Consider the following 22,802-nt stretch of genomic DNA (forward strand, 5'->3'; position numbering starts at 1 on the left):
CGGGGTGCCGCCGGTCCCCCCGTTTCCCCGCCGCGTCCTTGCGGCTTCCTTCGAGAACATCTATTTTTACCCGGGATTTGTCATGTAAAACTTGCCGGGGAGAACACGGGAACGTGCAGCGTGTGAATCACTCGGGGCCAACGGGTTTAAAAATAAACACGAGCGGTGCCGGAGAGCGGCAGCTGCCTCTGCCCGGCCCCCCAAAACCGCCCGGCACAAACACGGGGCAGCCGCGGGGCGAAGCTGAGAGCGGGGCCGGCACCGGAGGAGGGTGGGAAAAAAATACCGGCACGGCTGTTTGTGCCGAAACGCGTCCAAAACGAGACCAAAATCGCGATTAGCGACGCCGGCCCGGGGGGGGCACGAACGGCTTCGGCGGCGCACGGGGACGCTCGCAGCACGGCCGGCCGCTCCGCGCCGCGGCTGTTAACGCCGAGCTGCCGGCGGCCGCGGACCGCCTCCGGGGGGCGGGGGGGCGGGGGCGGGGCCGGGCCCCCCCCGCGGGATTGGCCGCCGCCGCCTCATTATGCTAATGCCTCGCGCCCGGCCGGGGCCGGCCGGCTGACGTCAGCGGGCCGGCGGCGGCGGAGCCGAGCGGGGCCGAGCGCGGCCGGGCCGAGCCGAGCGGCGCCGAGCGGTTCCGAACGGTTCCGAGCGGCGCCGAGCGGGGCGGGCGGGCCGGGCCGGGCCGGCGGGGCGGGGCGCGGCGGCGGCGGCGGCGGAGCGGCCATGGCCGCGGCGGGCAGCGGCGTGGCGGCGGCGGAGGCGGGGGCGGGCCCGGCGGGGGCGGCGTTCAGCACCGCGAACAGCGGCCGAGTGAACGGGCTGAGCCACCCGCCCGGCGCCATCGCCATGAAGGACCACGACGCCATCAAGCTCTTCGTGGGGCAGATCCCGCGCAACCTGGAGGAGAGCGACCTCAAGCCGCTCTTCGAGGAGTTCGGCCGCATCTACGAGCTCACCGTGCTGAAGGACCGCTTCACCGGCATGCACAAAGGTACGGCGGGGAGCCGGGGCCGGGCTGGGCACCGTGAGGAGGGGGCGTCCCCGGGGTGGGCAGTGTGAGGGGAAGATGCCCCTGAGGTGGGCGCTGCCAGGTGGGTTCAGACCTGGGGTGGGCGATATCAGGTGGGTACGGCCCTGAGGTGGGCACTACGAGGTGGAGATGCCCTGAAGTGAAGGCACCGTGAGGTGACGTTACCCCTGAGGTGGAGCTGCCCCTGCGTACCACCCTAGGTATGAGACAGAGGCACCTCTGTGGGGAAGGCACCGCTGAAGTGAAGGAGCCGTGAGGTGGAGGCGTACCCTTGTGTTGGGTTATTTACCCCTGAGGTGGGGCACCATGAGCTGGAGGCGCCCATCTGAAGCAGAGGAACGAATCCCCGGGATGGGGACGCTCACTGGGGGCTGGGAGCTGCTATAGGAGCACCCTGGGCCAGAGCCCCCCGCAGCTGGGAGCACCGCCTGGATCTGCAGCACCAGCGTGGGACCATGGAGCTCCGGCTGCCACCTGGACAGGGCCCTGTGCTCCTCTGCAAGCTGTCAGCGTGTCCCCAGGCCGTGGGCAGCGCCTGCCTCGTTGGGAATATTTTGGAAGCTGGAACTCATCACCGGTGGATGTCAATGTGCCGATGAGGTGGGGTGACCACCAGACTCCCTTGTTCTTGGCACCGTGGCCTCTAAAATGCCTCTGAAGCCGTGTTTGTGCCCCAAGCCGGGGGCTTTGCATCGTGCTGCCCCTCTGCTCTTCATCCAGCATCAGCTTTGGCCACCATGGCCCGGGAACACGACGTGACTGCGGATGCTGCTCTAATTCAAATGCCATCCGTGCTCAGGGTGAGCCTCCGGGCACAATTGCTGCCATCGTCACTGCCCTCCGAACTTCTCCTGGGCACTGTCCCCATCATTGCCCGCAGGGAGGAAAATCAAAGGCAAGGCGAGCGGAGCGGAGGAAGCCAGCTTGATTACAGATGGTAAACACTGGAAACGCAGGCTGCTGGGAAGGACCCGGCGCTCGGGCTGAAGCGAGCCGCAGCATCAACCTCCCCTCTCCACCTCAGATTTAGCCGAGGGCTCTGTCCTTGCTCCCACCAGCGCAGATTTGCCCCAAGGGGGGTGAAGGACCCCATCCTCGTCGCCCCCCGCTTCGCTGCTGCGCTCCCTCTCCTCCGAGGCACGCTGATTGTACTTATTAAGAGTTATTAATACTTAATCAGCTGGCGGATTTAATTGTGCCAATATTAAAAATGCATCAATGTCAATTTTATTCATTAAATATTTACTTTGTTGAAGGGAAACTGTTTTGCTGCTGTTTTAATATCACTTTCCGAAGCTTTTGGATGTGACCTCGGTAAATCCGAGGAGCCCTCGGATGGGGAGCGACGTGGCAGCACGGGGCCAGGGCAGGGACCGACCGTCCCCCAACGCGAGCTGTGGGGTCTGAGTGCTTGGCAGTGTGAGCTGGCCTGGGAAAACCTCACCCCAGGCACGTTCCTGCTCCTGAAGTGCCGCGACGTGATGCTGGAGGAGCCGGAGTGCCGTCGCCATCCGCAGCAAGGAGGAAGCTCTGGGGTGCGCGGCGTCGACGCTTGGAAATGCGCTTCCTGGAGAACGCTGGCTGCGGCTTCCCGCAGGGCTCCCTGGTGCTGTGCTCGGGGCTGCACGCTCTGGCTTTTCTCCTCCTTGCATCCTGCCTTTCTTGCATTCATATCTACCACTCCGTTTTGGGGCTGAGCTGAGGTCTAGCAGTTTCTATTGTGCACATGTGGCCCCAGGATGGGTGATGCGGTGCGGTGCCAGGTGCTAGGGTGGTCAGGTGCCGGTGCACCCCAGTGCTGCAGTAGCCTCTGGCTGGTGGGATTTGGGTTGCTGCGGGTGTCTCCCGGCCACTAATGCTGCCTCCCCATCTCTGCAGGCTGTGCCTTTCTCACCTACTGCGCCCGTGACTCGGCCCTGAAGGCTCAGAGCGCTCTGCACGAGCAGAAGACGCTGCCAGGGGTAAGTGACGGCAGGGAATCAGGGCGAGGTTTGGGCTGGGGGCACAAGATCGCCCTACCACTGGCCACCCATGATGGCATGGGATGCTGCACTGGGCCCAAGGCAATGTGCACAGGCATCACTTTGCCTCAAGGATTCAGCTGTGATTTTGTCACTGCTGTGAGGAGTCTGGGGAGCTCAGTCAAGCACCTGGGGACAACACTAGCATGGCCACAAGACCGAGTCTGACACCACCTTCGTCAGTCCCAAGCGTGTGCTCAAACGTGGCTTCATTAAACACGGGCTCATCACATTTAAGCAATCCCCCTCCCCAGCGCCCAGGGTTGGTGGGTGACCAATGCCAGGGGTGCAGCGCAGGCCCAGTGTGACGGACAGGAGCTGCTCCAGCGGCCGCAAACCAAGCATTGATTTTTCTCCCGCCTGCGTGCCGCTGTGCTTTCTGCGGGCTCTGACCTCCCGAGCTTTAACAAAGTGAAAATAAATATTTAATTATTCTTCTAAATCAAAATCAATAGGGCCGCCGCTTGGCTGGGGAAAGCACGGGCTCCGTAAATATAAATACCAACCTTGGGCATGCGGAGAGGCCTTTTGTTACGGCTGGGAGGGACGTGCCCCCCCCCGCGGCCTGGCCGCCATCAGTAGGCTCCAGAGTGAACAGCCCCAGGGCGGCCCTGCACAGTGCCACGCGTGCCCATCATCCGCCTCTTTGCAGTGCGTGCACCGCGTGTCCTCGCACACGCGTGCACACGGTGCACAACCGCTGTGTGGTGCTGGTGCCGTGACGCTGTGCTCGCACTGTTGTTCATGGGTGTGACACCGAGTGGGTACGCGTCTGCAGGTTTGTGCTTGCACGGCCGTGCTGGTGCTTGCACCCCCATCTTGTGCTTGCACACCCGTGCTGCTGTTTGCACACCCCCCAGCTCGCCACCCCCCGGGCCGGATCCCGCCCCTGGCGCGGGGGGGGGCGTGGCCTGGCGGGGGGGGGGCGTGGCCTCACGTAGCCCCGCCCATCGGCCCGGCCCGGCCCGGCTCGGCTCGGCTCGGTGGGGCTGCGGCTGCCCCTCTCTCGCCCCGCCTCCCGCGCGCGCCGCTGCGCGAGCCGAGCCGAGCCGGGCCGAGCCGAGCCGAGCCGAGCCGGGCCGCTTTGGGTGGAGCCGGGCCGGGCCGGCCCGAAGCGAGCCGAGCCGGGCCGAGCCATGCAGCTGCCGCAGGTGCCAGCCCCGGGGCCGCGGCCGCCCGTGCTGTGGGTGCCCGCGGGCTCCAAGCTGCTCTGCATCGAGGTAGGGCCCCCGCCTTTGTCTGCCGGCACGGCCCCGCCCGGCCGGGTGCATCCCTGCGGGTGCGGGGCTGTGCGGGTGGGTGCGGAGCGCGGCTGCACCGCGGGGGGCGGGGGTGGGCGGCGGGTGGAGCCGGGGGGGGTCCCGTCCTGCGGGGGGGCCGCAGCCCAGCCTGCGTGCGTGCGTGTGTGTGTGTGCAAGGGGTGTGCAAGAGGAGTGCGAGGGGTGCACACGCAGAGGTGCTGCACGCACGCTGTGCGCCGCTCCGGGCACGGTTCTGCCTCTGGGATGGCTGAGCATGCAAGCATCTGTTGGTGGTGCCGGGTGTGCAGCCGTGTAACTGTACATGTGAGTGTGAAAGCGTGTGCCGCGCACGTTCACACCCGGTTCACACCAACGGTGTGGGTGCAGCTGTGCCCCAGGGGTGTGCAAACGTGTGCACACGTGTGCGTGGCACGTGGACACACGGCAGCGTGTGGGTGTGAGCGTGCACAGGGGGTGCTGTGCTGGGAGGGCTGTGCACGGGGGTGTGTGTGCAAGCAGCGCTGCCCAGACCTCATTTTGGAGCTGCCTGAGCGGGGCGGTTGCTGCGCGGGGGAGGTGGGCTGATGCCCATGGCCTTCCAGCAATGGCCGTTGTGATGGTGAATGTGGCTGCTGGGTCGGCTGAGGGACAGCGCCTTTATCCCCCCAAAAATGGAATTCGCCCCTGCCAGCTGCGGTGGGGACCCAAGTATCCCTGTGTCCCTCGATGCCACCACAGGGCTGAGGTCCCCCCCAGCCCGGTCCCTCCCCGGAGCATCCTTGCCTCGCACTGACATCTCCTCCCCGTGTTTCCCTGGAGACGAGGCGGTTGCCGTGGAAACCGCCCTCCTCTTCTTCCTGAGCCTTCCTCCTCCACCTCCTTATCGCCACCCGGGGCTGGCGCTGCCCCCACCCGGCTCTGGGGGTGCCCCACGGTGGCATTTTGGGGTGCAGCGCCCGCACACCGCTTGCACGCTCCTTGCACGCGTGCCAGCCCTGCAGGCGTGTGCCCCATCACGCGTGACGGCTGTTGCCGTGACGACCCTATCAAGCACATCAGCGCGGGGGAAGCACGCTTGTTGCCATGGAAACGGCCGTAATTGTCGCACTTTTTCAGAAGAAAAAGGGGAAAAAGGAGGGGGAGAAGTGGGGAAGGGTGGCCCCGGGCTGCGTGGGGAGGCACAGCCATGGGGAAGTGCTGACCCCCTGTCCCAGGGCACACGTGTCACACCCACAGGTGTGGGCACAACGTCGTGCCAGGCGTGTGTCACACCCACACCCGTACAGCCCCGCTGCAGGGTGACGGGAGCCACCACGTGTCTGTGTCAGGTGGGTCTGGACATCTGACCATCCCAAAGCACACCCAGCTCTGCGGGGCCGGGGGCAAACCATCCCCAGAGCCCACCCTGCCCCGTGTACAGCGTCCGTCAGGATGTGACGCTGTGCTGACCGCCCGCTGCCGGTTGTGTGTTGCAGATGAACCGCCCCATCCAGGTGAAGCCGGCGGACAGCGAGGGACGAGGAGGTAGGAACAGCCACCCCAAGGCACCTGGGGGCGATGGGGTGGCGGCACCCAGGGGTGGGCTGAGCCACAGCCTGTAGCTCGGGGAGAGGGCTGAGACCTGGCATCCTCTCATCACACCGATGGAACCTGGAGGCTGGAAATGGCCCTGGGGGACCGCAGCAGCGCCGCAATTGCACTGTGACCACGGGTGCTGGCTGATGGCTGGCTGTGCCCATCCCTGTGTGCAGTGCGGCCGTGCGTGCGCTCAGCACCTGGTCCTGAGCACGGTCTGGGTGAGCCTTGGAAGGACCTGCAGCAAATTACCCACGCGGTGTCTAGCTGGGGACGGGTTGCAGGTCGATAGGTGCTCCGGCCCCTTGCCCAGGAGCTGCAGGGCCCCTCGGCAGATGCTGGCTGATGTGTAACCAGCAGTGTGTAGCCCCAATCCCGGCACTGATTCCCTGTGTGCTGACGGCCGCGCTGTTGTCGCCTCCCGCCGTTATTTCTGCATTTCCCCGGCAACGCTCCGACAGGGCACCTTATTTTCTTTGTCAGATGCCATTAGCGCACGGTGGGAGCGCGTGACCGCGCGAGGCAGATGCTGGCAGTAATCACAAACTCCTCATTATTTACTCTCCCTTCCCTCGTTTTCTGCTTATCGATGTCCCTCGGGCATGGCCACGGACCGCGGGCTGTTCCGATGGTCTGTCACACAGACACCACTGCTGGCGTTTTGGGGCTCCTTTTGTTTCCTGGCCGCATATCCGTGGTACAGGACGGCATCGTGGTCTCCAGGAACAGCCCCAGCTCTGCCTCACCCCCAGCAGGAGAGGTTTCCCCACGCACACACATTGTAGGATGCTGTGCATCCTCACCACTGGGTTTTGCGGTGCTGCTGTTCCCTCTGTGAGCCATCTGCACACTGGGGATGGGAAGGGGATGGGCGCCGCGCAGCTCCCCCCGCCAACAGCTCTGCTTTGCCTCCAGAAGACAGGAAGCTCTTTGTGGGCATGCTGGGGAAGCAGCAGAGCGAGGATGATGTCCGGCGCCTCTTCGAGCCCTTCGGACAGATTGAGGAATGCACCATCCTGCGTGGGCCCGATGGGGCCAGCAAAGGTGGGAGCACGGAGCAGAGCCTGGCAGCGAGGCGTTGCCCGAACACCTCTTGTCACTGTCCCTGTCCCTCTGCCTGCAGGTTGTGCCTTTGTGAAGTACAGCAGCCATGCCGAGGCACAAGCCGCCATCAGCAGCCTGCACGGCAGCCAGACCATGCCGGTAAGTGCTGGCCGCGCTGTCCCCTAATCCAATCACCGGCTAATTTGATCAGTCTAATTGGATCACAATCCCGGTGTGTTGCCGGGATCGCCTAGGGTTCATCCCTGCCGCATGCCAGGGGTGGGCATGCGGGGCTGTGGGAGAAAGGTGTGGTTTAATTAACAACGAAGGTCAACACCGCAGATGAGGGGGAAAGGAAACAGCGGTCAGGGAGCAGCTGCCGGGAGGGAATAGGGCTGTAATTAAACCCCGCATTGATTGCTGCGTGCTGCGGCCAGCCCAGGCGGCATCCCCAGGGTGCTGCGGCTGCAGGGTGTCCCTGTGCTGGGGTTGCCGTGGGTGACGTGGTGGGGATGTGGTCGTGGCCCCGCTCAGCCCTGCCTTGCTGTGCCGCAGGGCGCCTCATCCAGCCTGGTGGTGAAATTTGCGGACACAGACAAGGAGAGGACCCTGCGGCGGATGCACCAGATGGCGGGGCAGCTGGGCATCTTCAACCCCATGACCATCCAGTTCGGCGCCTACGGGGCCTACACACAGGCGGTACGGGGCCTCGTGGGACAGAACCTGATTTTTGGGGGGAATTCGCCAGAACGTGCTGATCTACCCTCCTCGCTCCTTTTTTCCTCTGTGCCTCACTCACTTTTCCCTCTCTCCTCAACTGTCCCCTGTTAGATCATGCAGCAGCAGGCGGCCCTGATGGCAGCGGCGCAGGGGACCTGCCTGAACCCCATGGCCGCCATCGCCGCCGCCCAGATGCAGCAGATGGCCGCCTTCAACGTCAGCGGGCTGGTGGCCGCCCCCCTCACCCCCTCTTCAGGTAGGACCACCCTCCCTCCGGCCGCCCCCTCGGTGGCCGCGGGGCCGCAGCGGCGCTGAGCCGCCCTCCGTCCTCTCGCAGGTACCAGCACCCCGCCTGGCATCAGCACGGCGCCCGTGCCCAGCATCGCCACACCTATTGGCGTGAATGGCTTCAGCCCGCTGCCGCCGCAGACCAACGGGCAGCCCGCCTCCGAGACCATCTACACCAACGGCATCCACCCCTACCCAGGTAGCGCCCCGCGGGGCTCAGGCACGTTCCCAGCAAGTGCCGGGAGCCGTCCTTGCTTTCCCTTTGCTTACTCTCTTCCTTCTCCCTTTTTTCTTCCTAGCTCAAAGCCCCACAGTGGCAGATCCCCTCCAGCAAGCCTACGCGGGCATGCAGCACTATGCAGGTCTCACACTGGGCTTTGCACTTCTTCTTCTCTCCCCTCTCTGCTCTTTGCGGGTTGGGAGTGAACTGGGCTCACGTTACTGTGTTTGATGCAAGTGTGAGGTGTGGGAGCTGCAGGGCAGTGATGGGGGCGATTCACATTCAGAGCATAGTCCCCTAATCCCATCCACTGCGTTCCTATTGCCCTCACGCTGGTGCTGCGGCAGATTTTGGAGACAGGCTGGAGGAAAGTTAATTAGGAGCACTGGTTTCCAAAATTTTCACCGGAAAACCAAGTTCTTGACCCCTGGTCATTGATAAAAATCAAGTGAATGTGCTGCTTTCTTCCTCAGTAATGGCACATTCCTGGTGCTGACAGCATCTCCCTTGGGAGAGCCATTCCCATGTCCATCACCATGGGAGCAAACACCTCAAAAAGAGTTTTAAACCCCAATTGCACCATCCCACTGTGCCAACCCTCTGCTTCCTGATAGAAGGTGGTTGGGAGAGACGAGGCTTTGGAAAGCAGCTACCAGAGCGGTGCCCATGGGTGCTTGAACCTCTGTGCCACCAAACCCAGCATTCTGGGGATGCGTAGCAGCAGGAGACGTCCCTGTGGGGGCCAGTCCCCATCCTGCGTCGGGGTTTCAGTGCCACATTCTCTGTTCCAGCAGCATATCCCACTGCCTACGCACCCATCAGCCAAGCCTTCCCCCAGCAAGCGCCCATCATCCCGCAGCAGCAGCGAGAAGGTAAGGGGGGCATCCCGCGCTCCGCGCGCTGCCGGTGGCCCCCCGCCTGGCAGCTGATGTGTGGCCCTGTCCTTTGTGTGTCACCCAGGTCCCGAGGGCTGTAACCTGTTTATTTATCACCTGCCCCAGGAGTTCGGGGATGCGGAGCTCACACAGATGTTCTTGCCTTTTGGCAATGTCATCTCTGCCAAAGTTTTTGTGGATCGTGCCACCAACCAGAGCAAGTGCTTTGGTAAGTCGTTGTGTGAGCAAAGCCCAGAGCGGCGTGGTGGCTGTCACCGTGGGGCTGAAGGACCACACCGTGTGGGGACAGAAGGATGTACCCTCCTGCTGCCACACTCCTCGTGCTGTTGATGCAACGGTGGCCACAGATCTCATCCTCCAGTGTCCCAGCAAACCCATGTCCTTTGGTGTCCCCACTGTCACCTCACTGTCCCCACAGACCTGCTCACCTTGACATCCCCACAGACCTTGTGTCTGTGGGAGTCCAGTCACCTCAGTTTCCCTGCGGACCGCATGTGGGCCTTATCACTGCAGTGTCCCCACCAATCCCATCGCCCCAGTGTCCCTCTAGATCCTCTCCCCCAGAGTCCCCACGAACCCCATCACCTCAGTGTCCCCACAAACCTCGTGTTCCTGAAGGTGCCATCACCCAGTGCCATGCAGCCCCACATTCCAGAGGCCGTTCCTGGGCTGAGTGAGCACCTGTGGGGAACGTGGGGCCCGTGGTGAAGTTATGGCATGACCCTGTTGAAGTCAAGCAGCTCGGTGTGGCATTGACAGCGACAAACCCTGTGTCACCCTGTTCCTCACCCCCAGGTTTTGTCAGTTTTGACAATCCGACCAGCGCTCAGGCAGCCATTCAGGCCATGAACGGCTTCCAGATCGGCATGAAGAGGCTAAAAGTCCAGCTAAAGCGGCCGAAAGATGCCAACAGACCCTACTGACCCCTGGCACCCTGGCCCCGCAGAGAGGTACGAAGGCACCTGGCAGCGTCGCAGGCCTGTTTATCTTGGGATAAAGAGCGGCTGTTTTGGTTAAAACCACGCTGATGTGGGATCTCGTGGGTCAGCAGTTGCCTGGATCGCTCACGGCACGTTTGCTGTCTTGCAGGTCGGGCGTCCCGCGGTGTCTGCCGACTTCCCCCTTCCCCAAGTGCAGTATCCAAACCCGTAACTCTCTTTCTTTGCAACATATCCCGGAGGAGGAGGAAGGAGAAGAGGAAGAGTTGATGGAGAGAAGAAAAAAAAAAAAAAAAAAAAAAAAAAAAGCGAAGAAGAGAGCCATTCTGGTCGTAGCTTTTCTATTTCTTTTTTGATTATTTTTTCCAACCGGTCTTGTTTGTTTCTTAACGGGAACGAGAGAGCGAGGAAGGCAGGAAGGAGGAGAGCGACGCGGCGTTGGGGCTGAGATTTGCTGCCGGGAGAGGACTGAGGCCCGGGCAGCCGGGATGTGAGCTACCTTTTATAAGCACTCATTTGCTGCTATGAATTTCCCAAGAGGAATGAGGAAAAGAGGCTCCGGATGGATTATAAACCAAAGCCAGCGGGACGAGACCGGCCTCGGGCGATTCACCTGGAGGATGCTTGTTTGGAAAGGGAAATCTTGGTGGTTTTTTTCCACGTCTGGCTGGGAAAAAGAGGGAAGAAAAAGGATAAGAGGATGTTGGACTTATAGAAGATATATATAAATAAGTATATATATATATATATCCCATGGAGCAGGGCAGCGGGACACGCGCTTCCCCCTGCTTGTCACTGGCACAGGGACATAGGATTACTTGTTTCAGAGTCATATCATTCCTTAGAGTTTAGGGACCAAAGGACTATTGCTTTTTTAAATATATATATAAATAAATTAATTTAAAACACACACACACACACACACACAAACTTAAAAAACAGGAAGAAAAAAAAAGTGTATGAAACGCCTCAGGCGCATGAGCTGCGAGCGGCGCCGGGAGGAGTACGGCTCAAGGGCTCGGTGTGGGGGGCAGTTTGTGGCCAAGCGCCGGGGGGGGACGCAGAGGGGATTTTGGGGGGTGAACGTGGCCAAAAGAGCCCTTGGTCGCCTGCGGGAGACGGCGAAGCGATTTGCTTCTTTGGCTCTTTTGTGAATTCTTTTTTTTTTTTTTTTTGTTTTGTTTTTCAGCCAAAAACGATTAAATAAAAAAATGTGAGGTTTCGGCAGAAACAAAGCGAAGTGAAATAAAATTATTTTGTCAAAATCGTCACCTTGGTTTGTTCTTTGGAGCAATGGCTGCCGCGAGCCGGGCCGACACCAGCCGTGTGTTTGGAGGAGGAGATGCTGCGGACTCACGCGGACCCGACCTGCGCACACAGCTGCTCCTTTGGGGATTTTGCTTTGTGTTTTTCCCAGGAATCGCCATTTCCCAAAGGAATTTGTCCTCGAGGCCGAGCAGCAGGAGCAGGCAAGGCACGGGCTGTCGGGCTGATTTAGTTTGGGTTAATCTCAGTGTGAAGCTGCCTCTGTTCCACCCTGCCAAGCCCCCCATCTAGGGGCTTTCTTCGGGGTTTGCACACAGTGGGAATTGGCTGTGCGGGCTGACGTCTGTACCTCTGTCATTGTTGGTGTCTGTGTCGGCTGAAATAAAGCACAGTCCAGTGCAGCTCTTGTTGGTGTGTCTCTGCTCCTGTCCCCACGGCGTCCCTCCGGTGTCCCCAGAGCACAGCAGATAGCAGATGCTCTCTGTGATGCAACCCTTGCTCCACAGCACGTGGCACAACCACACTGATCCCTTTGGAGCGGCCGCATCGCATCTCTCAACAGCCCATCCCTTCCCGTGTGCCCACCGCTCCTCGCAGCTCCATCCCATCCTTATGTCCCCATCCCTCTGCCTTCACATCCTCTCCCCATGTCCCCTTCCCTGTGCCCTCAGCCCAGCGATGCGCTCAAAGAACTTCACGCCACCACAACAGCTCGCTTTCCTCTTTTTTTTTTTTTTTTTTGTTTGTTTGTTTGTATCTATTCCTTTGGGGTTTTTTTGCTTCGGTTTCTCATCGATAAAAACGCCATCGCCACAAACGCGAGGAGGGATGGCCACCAGCACGGGGTCGGGGATGGGGTGTAGGGAACAAGGGAACTGGCAGCCCGCTCCCCACTGCTCGCCTATGTGCAGGGGGGAGCCGTGGTCCCACTGCGACCCTCCGGCATCCCCACACACCAGCGCCCACTGCCAACCCCACGCGCCCATCCCTGACCGGGGCCGTCGCTCAGCACCCCGCAGCAGGGTCCCCGCTGTTCAGTTTGTGTACACCTGAGTCCCGATCACACGCATGATCTCCTTCTGGATTTTGGGGTCCTGAGTATTGATATTGGCGTCTCCCACTTGGCCGTCTTCGTACCTGGAGGGAAAAGCGTTAGCCGTGCCCACGGGGCGACCGTGAGCGCAGAGATGGGGTTGGCACTCACACAAAGAAGAAGCGGGTGCAGACGTGGTCCGAGACGGGGCAGACCCAGATGTTGCCGTGCTTCTGCAGGTCCTTGGAGGTGATGACTGCGGAGGGAAGGGGCGCCATGTGGGGGCTGTCACACCAGCACACCCAACCCCGTCACCCCCACGGCCCCGCACCTTCACAAAGCGCGATGCAGTTCAGGTTACGGCTCTGGAGGAAGCGGGACTGGATGGAGCGGGTCTGTAGGGAGAGCAACTGGTGTCACCCCTGCCCGCTCTCAGCCCCAGCCCCGTGTCCCCGCCACGTCACCTGGGGGATGGTGTTCATCCGGTTGTACCTCTGCACCAGCTCGTCCTTTGAAGGCATCCGGTGCTGCCCTTTCCCCATCCCTGCAGACAATGACACAGCGGTCATTCCTGGCACCGTGGGCTGGGGACACGGCCGCCACCGGGCAGCAGCACCCCAGGGTGACGCAGGGTGACAGTGGTGAGGACGTGTCACAGACACCCCTGGCCACACCAGGAGCTCCATCCTGCAGGCAAACCCAAACCCCCACAGTGGGGGCAGTGCCTTTTGGAGTCGGCACAAGGAAGAAGCAGCTGTCGTGTCACCTTAAAGTCATTTTTTCAGCCTAGGAAATGCCCATTCTCTGTTCTTTTTCCCTTAATAACCGAGCAGGTGCATCAGAATGCCCCGATTTGCTGGGGAGAGGACGGTGTGGGAGAAGGATGCAGGATGTGGCTGGGACACCTCAGTATCCCAATGCCACGCGGCTCCTCCGTGCCATGCAGGGAGCGGGATGGGAGCACAGGTGGGACCAGCGGAGCAGGCAGCCTCTTACCTGAGTATCCAAAGGAAATACTGGAGATGGGGCTCAGATAGATGCCCTTGCCATAGGCTGCTCCATGCAGCTTGCAGGAAAACACCGGGGTGAGCAACGCGGCACCCACGGCAGCGTGGGCACGAGGCACGGCCACAGCACCCCTGGGGCTGCCCACATCCCTCCCCACCTGCCCGGATCCGGAACCGGCATCGGCGAGCGGTACCTGCAGCTTGGTGTAGGACGCGTTGACCAGCCCGTTGCGCAGGATGGAGTGCCAGTTCTCAATGTGAGAGCCACTGCAAGAGCCGGCGTCAGCCCCACGGCGCCCGGCCCTGCAGCACCCCATAGGGATCCCGCAGACCCCCACCGCCCCGCGGCTGCTCACTGGAAAGCGAAAGTGCTGCCGTAGAGCTTCTTGGCGGTGCGGAACCGGGCCTCCTTGGCTGGGGGGCTGCTCAGCAGGAGGAACTGGTGCGAGGTGTGCATGAACTTCAGCTGCTACCAGTGGAAAGGGCAGAGCAAAGGCAGCGCCGACGAGGAGAGAGGAGAGACAGACGGACGCAGATCATGCACGGCAGCCCCCAGCCCTGCTCCCACCTCAGCGCATTTCAGATGCTTGGCCATGGCAGGAGGGCCAGCATTTTTAGGAGCTCACCCACTGCTTCCTGCAGCATCCTGTTTTGTGTCCCAATACTGCATCCCACAGTGCACACCCCATGTCCTTCATCCCTTATCCCACAACCCGCATCCCATGCCCTCAGACCTCCATGCCATACCCATACATCTACATCCCTCCTCCAGCTTCTCATATTCCATCCACATCCTCCATCCCACATCTTACATCCTCCATCTCACACGGTGGCTGCACAACCTGTAGCTACACCCATACTGCACATCCCACCCCCCGTACCTTACACCCCACACCTTATATTGCACAGCTCACACCCACACAGCTCTGGCCATGCCACTTACCCTGCTGAGGGGCAGCTTGACAATGTGGGATCTGTTGCTGGAGATGATCCTGTGGGAGCAGGATAGAAGGAAGATGAGATAGAGCGGTCCCACCTGAGTCCCACTAGTCCCTAAACACTTTTGACTCCATACATCCCATCATATCACATCCCATCCCATTCCACTGCATCTCATCCCATTGCATCACAGCGCAATCCATCCTCACACTACTGTGTTCATTTTTGGACACCTCACTGTTAGAAAGACATTAAGGCCCTGCATGTTCAGAGAAGGCCAACGGAGCTGTGAGGGGTCTGGAGTGCAAGTGTTATGGGGAGCAGCTGAGGGAGCTGGGAGGGATCAGCCTGAAGAAGAGGAGAGGCTCAGGGCAGACCTTATTGTTCCCTACAGTTCCCTCACAGGAGGCTGCGGCAAAGTGGGGGTCGGTCTCTGCTCCCAGGTAACAGCAATAGAATGAGAGGAAATGGCCTCAAGTTGTGCCAGGAGAGGTTCAGTTTGGATATTAGGAAAAACTTCTTCTCAGAAAGTGGTCAGGCACTGAAACAGGCAGCCCAGGAAGGTGGTGGAGTCACCAATCCTGGAGGTGTTCAAGAACTCTGGACATATGGCACTGAGGGACATGGTCAGCGGGCATGGTGGGGATGGGTTGATGATTGGACTAGATGATCTTAGCGAACTCTTCCAACCTTAATGATTCTTTGATTCTGTTGTTGTATCCCATCCCACTCCACTCCACCACATTTCACTCCATTGCAATCCACCCCATCCCACCCCACCCCATCCCATCCCATCCATCCATCCCACCCCATCCATCCCATCCCATCCCATCCCATCCCACCCCACCCCACCCCATCCATCCCATTCCATCCCATCCCATCCCATCCCACCCCATCCATCCCATCCATCCCATCCCATCCCACCCCATCCCACCCCATCCCACCCCACCCCACCCCATCCCACCCCACCCCACCCCATCCCATCCCATCCCATCCCACCCCATCCCACCCCATCCATCCCATCCCATCCCACCCCATCCCATCCCATCCATCCCATCCCACCCCATCCATCCCATCCCATCCCATCCCATCCCATCCCATCCCATCCCATCCCACCCCATCCATCCCATCCATCCCATCCCATCCCATCCCACCCCATCCATCCCATCCCACCCCATCCATCCCATCCCATCCCATCCCATCCCATCCCATCCCATCCCATCCCACCCCATCCATCCCATCCATCCCATCCCATCCCACCCCATCCCATCCCATCCCACCCCATCCATCCCATCCCACCCCATCCCATCCCACCCCATCCACCCCATCCATCCCATTCCATCCCATCCCATCCTACTCTTTAGCACCCCTCAGTCTTACCACTGCAGAAGGGGATGTGCCAGCGGGTCCAGTTTGTCCATCTGCTTCTTGATCTCCAGATAGGAGCCCTGGCAGAGGCACAAGCACCATGAAAAACCCTGTCACCAACCCACTACGGAAACAGGTATCAAAATCCCATGCAGACATCCAAAATGGCGCCAGGATGCAGAGCTAGGGCTTGCCACATACCTGGGTCATCTCCCGGATGGACATCACGCTGTCCAGCGCCTTCTGCAGCCGCTCGTAGTTCTTCTTCTGCACGTGGGGCAGCAGCGGGGTGGCCGTCAGAAGGGTGTCAGTGCCCAGTGCTGGGGCACACCACCCTGCTGCTTACCTTGGGGTTGAAGGCAAGTGTTTTGGGGTCGTTGGGGTCCACCACGGAGGGATAAGGCTCGAAGATGATGCTTTTGCGGGGGGACTCCAGCGCAGCGCGGCACATGGCCACCAGCAGGTCCACCACCTGGCCACCAAGATGGACACGGGGTCACCCCAGAGATTCCACCCTCGTGTCACCCACTTATGTCACTCCCCGTGTACCTCAGCGCCTGTGGCCACCTCTTCTGCTGCACCGGACATCACACCCAGGGTGTAGAAGGAGAAGACGCACAGCTCCCGGGTGCACACAGCCGGCTGCAGAGGGGACAGGCACTCAGTGACAGTGACACAGGGTGACACACACCCCTGTCCCCCAGCACTGCAGCACCTTGAGCATGGAGCCGTTCTGGAAGACGTGCTGCTCGTCACACACCACGCAGTACTCGTTGAGCGTTGGGATGCGCTGCTCTGCATACTTCATGATCTGCGGATAAGGCGCAGGGTCAGCCCCACGGTGGCCCCGAGATTGATAAAGGGACTGTGGGGACAGTGCCGTGGGGTGCTCACCTGGACGAGGAAGCCATACTCCAGCGTGGGGATGTTCTTACAGTGGCCACCGACCTGCGATGGAGCCGGAGCGGCGCCAGATGCATTACCCCTTTCCCACACCCCTCACACAGCATCAGGATCTCCCGAAAGCCCTGGGGGCCCTAAGGCCATCCCGCAGGGACAGTGGGGACATGCACCCCTGACGCCACGTGGGAAGGGGAGGGAGAGCAAAGAGAGCCCCGAGCCGGGGTTGACACCCACCAGGATGTTGAAGGGAGCAACACCTGCCTGGGTGCTGGGGGTGTAGCCGAACACCTCGCCCTTGGGGTTCTTCACCGTGCAGGAGACGGAGCGGTTCATCAGGCGGTTGACGCGCACTTCGGGTGCACCCAGCTTGCCCTTCAACACTGAGTCCGGGATGACAGGGAAGCTGGGAGACCTGCGGGCATGGGATCGAAGAGACACTTGTTACCATCACCCTCCCCAGAGGGCCATTTCCCGCCCAGCTCCTCTGTTCCTATACATCCAGCACTGAATTTTCACCTTCCTGCTTTTGGGGTTTTTGGAAGCTCCTGTTCTCCTCAGCAAATGGGGGAAACAAGGCACTGGGGAAGGTGGGGACGTCACTGGAACCTTACTTGGGGATGGGGGAGAAGATGCTGAGGCCGGCTCGGAACTTCTTGATGGTGCCGCTCGTTTTGAACCAGCTGTGCCGCTTCTCCTGCTGGGTCTTCAGGAAGTCGTTGCTGAGATGCTTCCATTGCTGCGATGTGAACATGCCCAGGATCCTGGCAGAGAGGTGACATGGGTGCCCAGGTGGGTGCTTCAGCTGAGCACATCTCCTACTCCACCCCTTGGAAACCCAGTGACCAGCCTGTCCTGGAGCTGTAGGGCCAGCAAGAGGACATGGCGTGACAGGGACATGTGGGACCTGGGTGATCCGGAGATGAAGTTTGCCCTGAGAGGCAGTGGATGCCCTGTCCCTGGAAACAGCTAGGGTCAGGCTGGTGGGGGCTCTGAGCCCCTAATGGAGATGCAGGTGTCCCTGTTCATTGCAGGGGGGTTGGACTGGTGGCCTTTAAGGGCCTCTTCCAAATCAAATGATTCTATGATTCTATGAAAAGTGACCTGCCCCTCCCCGCCACCCCGCATTTTAGTTCTTACTTCTTCAGCTGCAGCCCCAGCCCGAAGCCCTCCTTGTTGGATGGCTGGAAGACCTCGATGGACGGTTCTGTGGGCACAGAGCTGCTGGTCAGCACAGCACTCACAGCCACGCAGGCATCCCCTGACCGCCCGTCCCCACTCACCGGGGCCATCGAGGTACTGGGAGAGGGAGAAGCGTAGGCGCAGGACGATGGGCTCAGTCCGAAGCACCTTCCAGGCTGTTGCCACCTCCTCCTGCCGAGAGACAGCCACAGAGACATCAAGTAGGATGTGGGGACCCGAGAGCCCCCCCACCGGATCCCCCCTGCCCCACGGGGACTCACATCGAGGAAGCTGATGTTCACATGGAGGTCGATGTCCACGTCGTCGATGGTCCCATACTCCCTGCAACGACACGTGGCACGGTGGCAGGTGTGAGTCTGGGTCCTGGGGGTGCCACCACAGGGTGACAAGGCACTGTCACAGCCAGGTGTCCCAGGAAGTCACAGCACAGGCACACCCACCTGACGGACACAGCATTCTCGCTGTAGATCTCCTTCACAGCCTCGATGTCGGCGTCCAGCTGTGGGTGTCGGTACAGGTCGGCGGCACAGGTTCCCTGCAACAGCACCGTCACAGCCAGTGTCCCCACAGCCCCACAGAGGGGGCCAGGATCGCCCCCGTGGCACCTATTCCCCCAGTGGCTTTACCTGTACCCCATAGAGGAACTCCTCGGACTCATTGTCCCCATCGGAGTCATCGTCCGTCCAGTACTGGCCCTTGAGGTCCTGAGGGAAGAGGGCTGAGGGTCAGCGGGGAGAATTTGGGGAAGACTGTTGTGGGGGAATTTGCTGGGGTGGACTGGGGCAGATTGAGAAGTTGGAAAGGGAGAGTGCAAGGGGAAAAGGATGGGGATCAGGTTTTGGGGGGTTGGGTTTGAGGTGCTGGTTTGCAGGGCACAAAATGAAGGGATGCACTGAGACTGCTTTGGGGGTTGTGGGTTTGTGGGATAGATTTGAAAGTACAGGTTTGGGGGCAGACCTGTGGGCGTACATTTGGGGGTGCAGGGTGGGAGGTAGCAAGTTGGGAGTGCAGAGTGAGGAGTGTAGGTCTATGTGGGGTGACCAAATTTGCAGGACAGCTTTGGGCCTGCAGGATTCTGGGGGCAAGTCTGGAGTAGAATTGGGAGTGAAGGTTTTGGGGTGCAGGAAGGAGGGCAGATTGAGAACTGCAGGTTTGAGGTAGCAGATTGGTGGGGTGCAATTTAAGGGTACAGAAAGGAGGAAGGCTTGGGGGTGCAGATTTGGGGTGTGGGTTTAGATGTGCATGTTTAAGGGGCATTTTCTGAGGGGTAGATGTGCAGGGTGTGGATTAGGGGGTGCGTGTTTAGAAGTTTGGGTTAAGGGTTAGATTTTTGGGTACAGGTTTTTGGGATGCAGGTTTGAGATGCGAGTTTGGGGTACAGGTTATGGGGCTACAGATTTGCAGGGTGCAGGTTTAGGGGTGCAGATCGAGGTGCAGATCGAGGGGACTAGGTTTTGGGGATGCAGATTGAGAGGTTCAAGTTCTGACAGAGCAGATATGGGGTACAGATTTGGGGTCCAGGTTGTGGGTAAAGATGTTGGGATATGGGTACTTAGGGTGCAAGTTTAGGGGTGTAGATTGCGAGGTGCAGGTTTGGGGTGCAATTGGGAGGTGTACGTTTGGGGTGCAGGTTTGGGGTGCAGATTCTGGGGGTGCAAACTGAGTGGTGCAGGTTTGGGGTGAAGGTTTGGGTGCAGGTTCTGGAGGTGCAGGTTTGGGGTGAAGGTTTAGAGGGCAGATTGGGTGATGTGGGTTTAGGGGAAGAAGTTTAGGCGTGGAGGTCTGAGGAACAGGTTTGGAGTGCAGGTTTAGGGGAGAAGGTTTGGGGTGCATATTGGGAGGAGCAGGTTTAGGGGTGCAAGTTCTGGAGGTGCAGGTTTGGGATTCAGGTTGGCAGGTATATTAGGGGGTGAAGGTTTGGGGTGCAGGTGAAGGGTGCAGGATTGGGAATGCAGGTTCTGAAGGTTTTCCAGGTTGCCAGAGTAGGGGTGCAGATTGGGAGATGTAGCTTTGGGGTGCAGGATTAGGGATGCAGGTTCTGGAGGTGAAGATTTGCAGGCTGCAGGTTTGGGATGCAGGTTTGAGGGTGCAGGTTTGGGTGCAGGTTTGGGATGCAGGTTTGGGGTGAAGGTTTAGAGGTGCAGGTTTGGGATGCAGGTTTGGGATGAAGGTTCAGAGGTGCAGGTTTGGGATGCAGGTTTGGGGTGAAGGTTTAGAGGTGCAGGTTTGGGGTGCAGGTTTGGGGTGAAGGTTTAGAGGTGCAGGTTTGGGATGAAGGTTTGGGGTGAAGGTTTAGAGGTGCAGGTTTGGGATGCAGGTTTGGGGTGAAGGTTTAGAGGTGCAGGTTTGGGGTGCAGGTTTGGGGTGAAGGTTTAGAGGTGCAGGTTTGGGTGCAGGTTTAGGGTGAAGGTTTAGAGGTGCAGGTTTGGGGTGAAGGTTTAGAGGTGCAGGTTTGGGTGCAGGTTTGGGATGCAGGTTTAGAGGTGCAGGTTTGGGATGAAGGTTTAGAGGTGCAGGTTTGGGATGAAGGTTTAGAGGTGCAGGTTTGGGGTGCAGAATGAGAGACGCGGGTTCTGGAGGTGCAGGTTTGCACGGTGCGGGTTTAGATGCTCAGATCGAGTGGTGCAGGCTAGCGGTGCAGGCCGGGGGGGCACCCAGCCGTTACCCCGCACAGACCCCCCAGCCCATGGGCAGGGCTCAGCTCCCTCAGCCCCTCCCTCCTCCACCCGCGGGGCTCACACGGCTCGGGGCTCCCAGCGTTCTCGAGGCGCACACGGCGGACCCCGGCCCCGCGCTCGCGGCCGTTCCCCCCTCGGTACCCCCGACCGCGGCGCGGCCTGCGCGCGAGGCCCGGCCCCGGCGCCGCCCGCGGGCCCCGCTGCCGAGGCGGCCCGGCGTCCCCCCGTCCCCGCGGCCGTCCCCGGCCCTCACCATCTCAGCGCTGCCCGCGGCCCGGCCCCGTCCCTGCCGCCTCCATGCCGCCGGGCGGGCGGGCGGCCATCGGGCCTTGACGTCAGGGCCCCGCGCCTCCGTCGCCCGGCAACGCCGCCCGGGCGGTGACGTCACCGCAGGGACCCCGGCCCCGAGCCCCCGACCCGTCCCGGCCGCGTCTCGAGCGGGGCGGGCGGATGGCGGCGGGCGGCGGACCCCCGCGGCCCCACATCGGGTCCCCATGGGCTCTGCTCAGTGTCCCCGAATGTCCTCAGCGCGGACTCTCCCCGCGGTGCTCGCGGCCCCGTGCCGGGTCCCCACACGAGGGCTCCGCGCCGGGTCCCTGCAGTCCTCACTCAGTGTCCCCCGCACGCGGTCCCCAGGAGCCCGCTTTTGGTCCCCGTGGCCTCACGTTGGGTCCCTGCACTTCTCATTGTCCCTGTGGTCCCTCACAGCCCCTCGTGGCCCCCATGACCCCATGTTGAGTCCCGCATGCCCTCCCATTGGGTCCCTGCAGTCTCCCCTCATTGTCCCCAGCATAGGGTCCCTGCAGTCCTATCATGGCCCCGTGTTGTGCCTGCATGGCCTTCACTCTGCCTCCAGCACAATGTCCTCATGACCCCATGCTGGGTCCCCATGGTCCCCTGTGGCCTCATATCAGGTCCCTGCACTCAGTGTTGCCAGCATAGGGTCCCTCTGGTGTCTCACAGTCCCTCATGGTCTCTATGATCCCATGTGGTGTCCCCATGGCCTCACATTGGATGCCCTGTGGCTCTATACTGGGGCCTCATGGTCTCTGCTCAGTGTCCCCAAATGTCCTTAGCATAGAGTCTCCATGGTCCCCCATGGTACTCATGGCCACATGCGGGTCCCCATGGTTCCCACAGCCTCACACTAGGTCCCTGCAGTCCTCACTCAGTGTTCTCAGCACAGGGTCCCCATGGCTCCCCATGGTCCCATGTTGGGTCCCCATGCTCCCGACTCAGTACCTCCAGTGTCCCCAGCACAGCGTCACATGGATGTGGCACTGGGTGCCCACCTTGGGTGCCACATTACTGTCACAAGGACCCCAAGAGGACCTCAATAAAGAGCCCTTCCTCGCGGTGTGGCACATTGTTCCCAATGTCTGCAGCACAGTCTCCTGATGATCCCAATGCAGAACATCCAGGTAGGGTCCCCCCATGCCCTCAGCAGTGTCCCCACAGTCCCAGCACAGAGTCCCCACATTGCGGGAACGACATCCCCATAATTCCAGCACAGTGCTCTCATGCCCTCACCTCTCTCTCCCATTTTTGGGATGACATGGGGACACCTCACCCCATGCTACCCAGAGCCACTGACAAGACGGCTTCTGACAAGTTTGGGCACCCAGGCCTGTTCTGTAACTCAAGACACCTATTTTTGTCCCCAGATGTCTATTTCTGTCCCCAGACCACAGGGTTGGCAGCAGGGGGATGGCACGTCTTCCCCTGCACCTCCATCTTCCGTGGGATGTCATCGCATTGGGGGGTCTATGCGTGACCAAGCCACGTGGGTGCATTGACTTTTTCTCCCTAGGACACCTGTTTTGTCCCCCAAACTTGGGGGCAACCCCAGTGACATATGGGGGACATCATGGGGTGGCTCAGGGGCCAGCAGAAGCCGCTTCACGGCGTCCTTCGGCCGTCCGGCATCCCTGCAGGTACCGTGGGCAAGGGGCGCGGGTGGGAGAGCCGAAGGGAGCTAAGACTGTAAGAGCAGCGCGGTCCCTTTAAGAGCAGCGCGGTCCCTTTAAGAGCAGCGCGGTCCCTTTAAGGCCGCGGCCACTCTTCCGCCGCGTGCGCTCAGGCTGTGCCACCCTCTGATTGGCTGCGCTGCGCGTGAGAGTCACATCGCTTCCTCCGCAGCTTGCGCGTCCGCTAGAAAAAAGAGTCCCGGCCGTTCGCCCCGTTGCGCAGTGGGCGGAGGGATCCGCGGGGCGGCGCTTCGGCCGGGATCACCTTGGCGGCGCGGCGGGGAGGCGTGCAGAGCGGCGGCGGCGCTCAGGCAGGACGGTCTCGGAGGCGGAAGCAGCACCAGGAGGTAACGGCGGCCTCCGGCTCCGCACAGGGAGGGCGTTGAAGGAGGGCGGCAAGCGGGCAGCCAGCGGGCAGCCAGCGGGCAGCCGAGGCCGCCGTCATCGTCGCCGGACCCGACG

General features: G+C 60.9%; 2 protein-coding genes across 21 annotated transcripts; one reads left to right on the forward strand and one right to left on the reverse strand.

Annotated features, from left to right (window-relative positions):
* Positions 1-729: 729 nt before the first annotated feature.
* On the forward strand, positions 730-9,964 carry CELF6 (CUGBP Elav-like family member 6; the record flags this gene model as incomplete). Of its 20 annotated transcripts, none has more annotated exons than XM_079540929.1 (12): positions 730-997; positions 2,915-2,997; positions 5,774-5,822; positions 6,789-6,917; positions 6,997-7,076; positions 7,473-7,616; positions 7,749-7,893; positions 7,975-8,124; positions 8,225-8,287; positions 8,937-9,017; positions 9,106-9,249; positions 9,837-9,964. In XM_079540929.1, 12 exons carry the CDS (start codon positions 730-732, stop codon positions 9,962-9,964), a joined length of 1,464 nt encoding a protein of 487 aa, XP_079397055.1. The 20 variants fall into 20 exon arrangements, with proteins under 20 accessions (XP_079397055.1, XP_079397071.1, XP_079397073.1 ...); XM_079540945.1 differs by having other exon boundaries at positions 826-997; positions 5,774-5,852; positions 9,106-9,189; XM_079540947.1 differs by having other exon boundaries at positions 826-997; positions 5,774-5,852; positions 7,752-7,893; positions 9,106-9,189.
* Positions 9,965-12,279: 2,315 nt separating this feature from the next.
* On the reverse strand, positions 12,280-20,869 carry PARP6 (poly(ADP-ribose) polymerase family member 6; the record flags this gene model as incomplete). Its single annotated transcript, XM_079540819.1, has 22 exons — positions 12,280-12,382; positions 12,450-12,534; positions 12,610-12,673; positions 12,743-12,822; positions 13,275-13,344; positions 13,480-13,552; positions 13,642-13,754; positions 14,229-14,277; positions 15,605-15,672; positions 15,794-15,859; positions 15,939-16,064; positions 16,142-16,234; positions 16,308-16,403; positions 16,487-16,540; positions 16,730-16,907; positions 17,107-17,256; positions 17,633-17,699; positions 17,776-17,866; positions 17,956-18,016; positions 18,136-18,230; positions 18,322-18,399; positions 20,435-20,869. 22 exons carry the CDS (start codon positions 20,867-20,869, stop codon positions 12,280-12,282), a joined length of 2,295 nt encoding a protein of 764 aa, XP_079396945.1.
* Between the last annotated feature and the right edge of the window lie 1,933 nt (positions 20,870-22,802).

Source organism: Tetrao urogallus, assembly GCF_951394365.1.
Source record: "Tetrao urogallus genome assembly, chromosome: 11".
NCBI classification, from domain to species: domain Eukaryota; kingdom Metazoa; phylum Chordata; class Aves; order Galliformes; family Phasianidae; genus Tetrao; species Tetrao urogallus.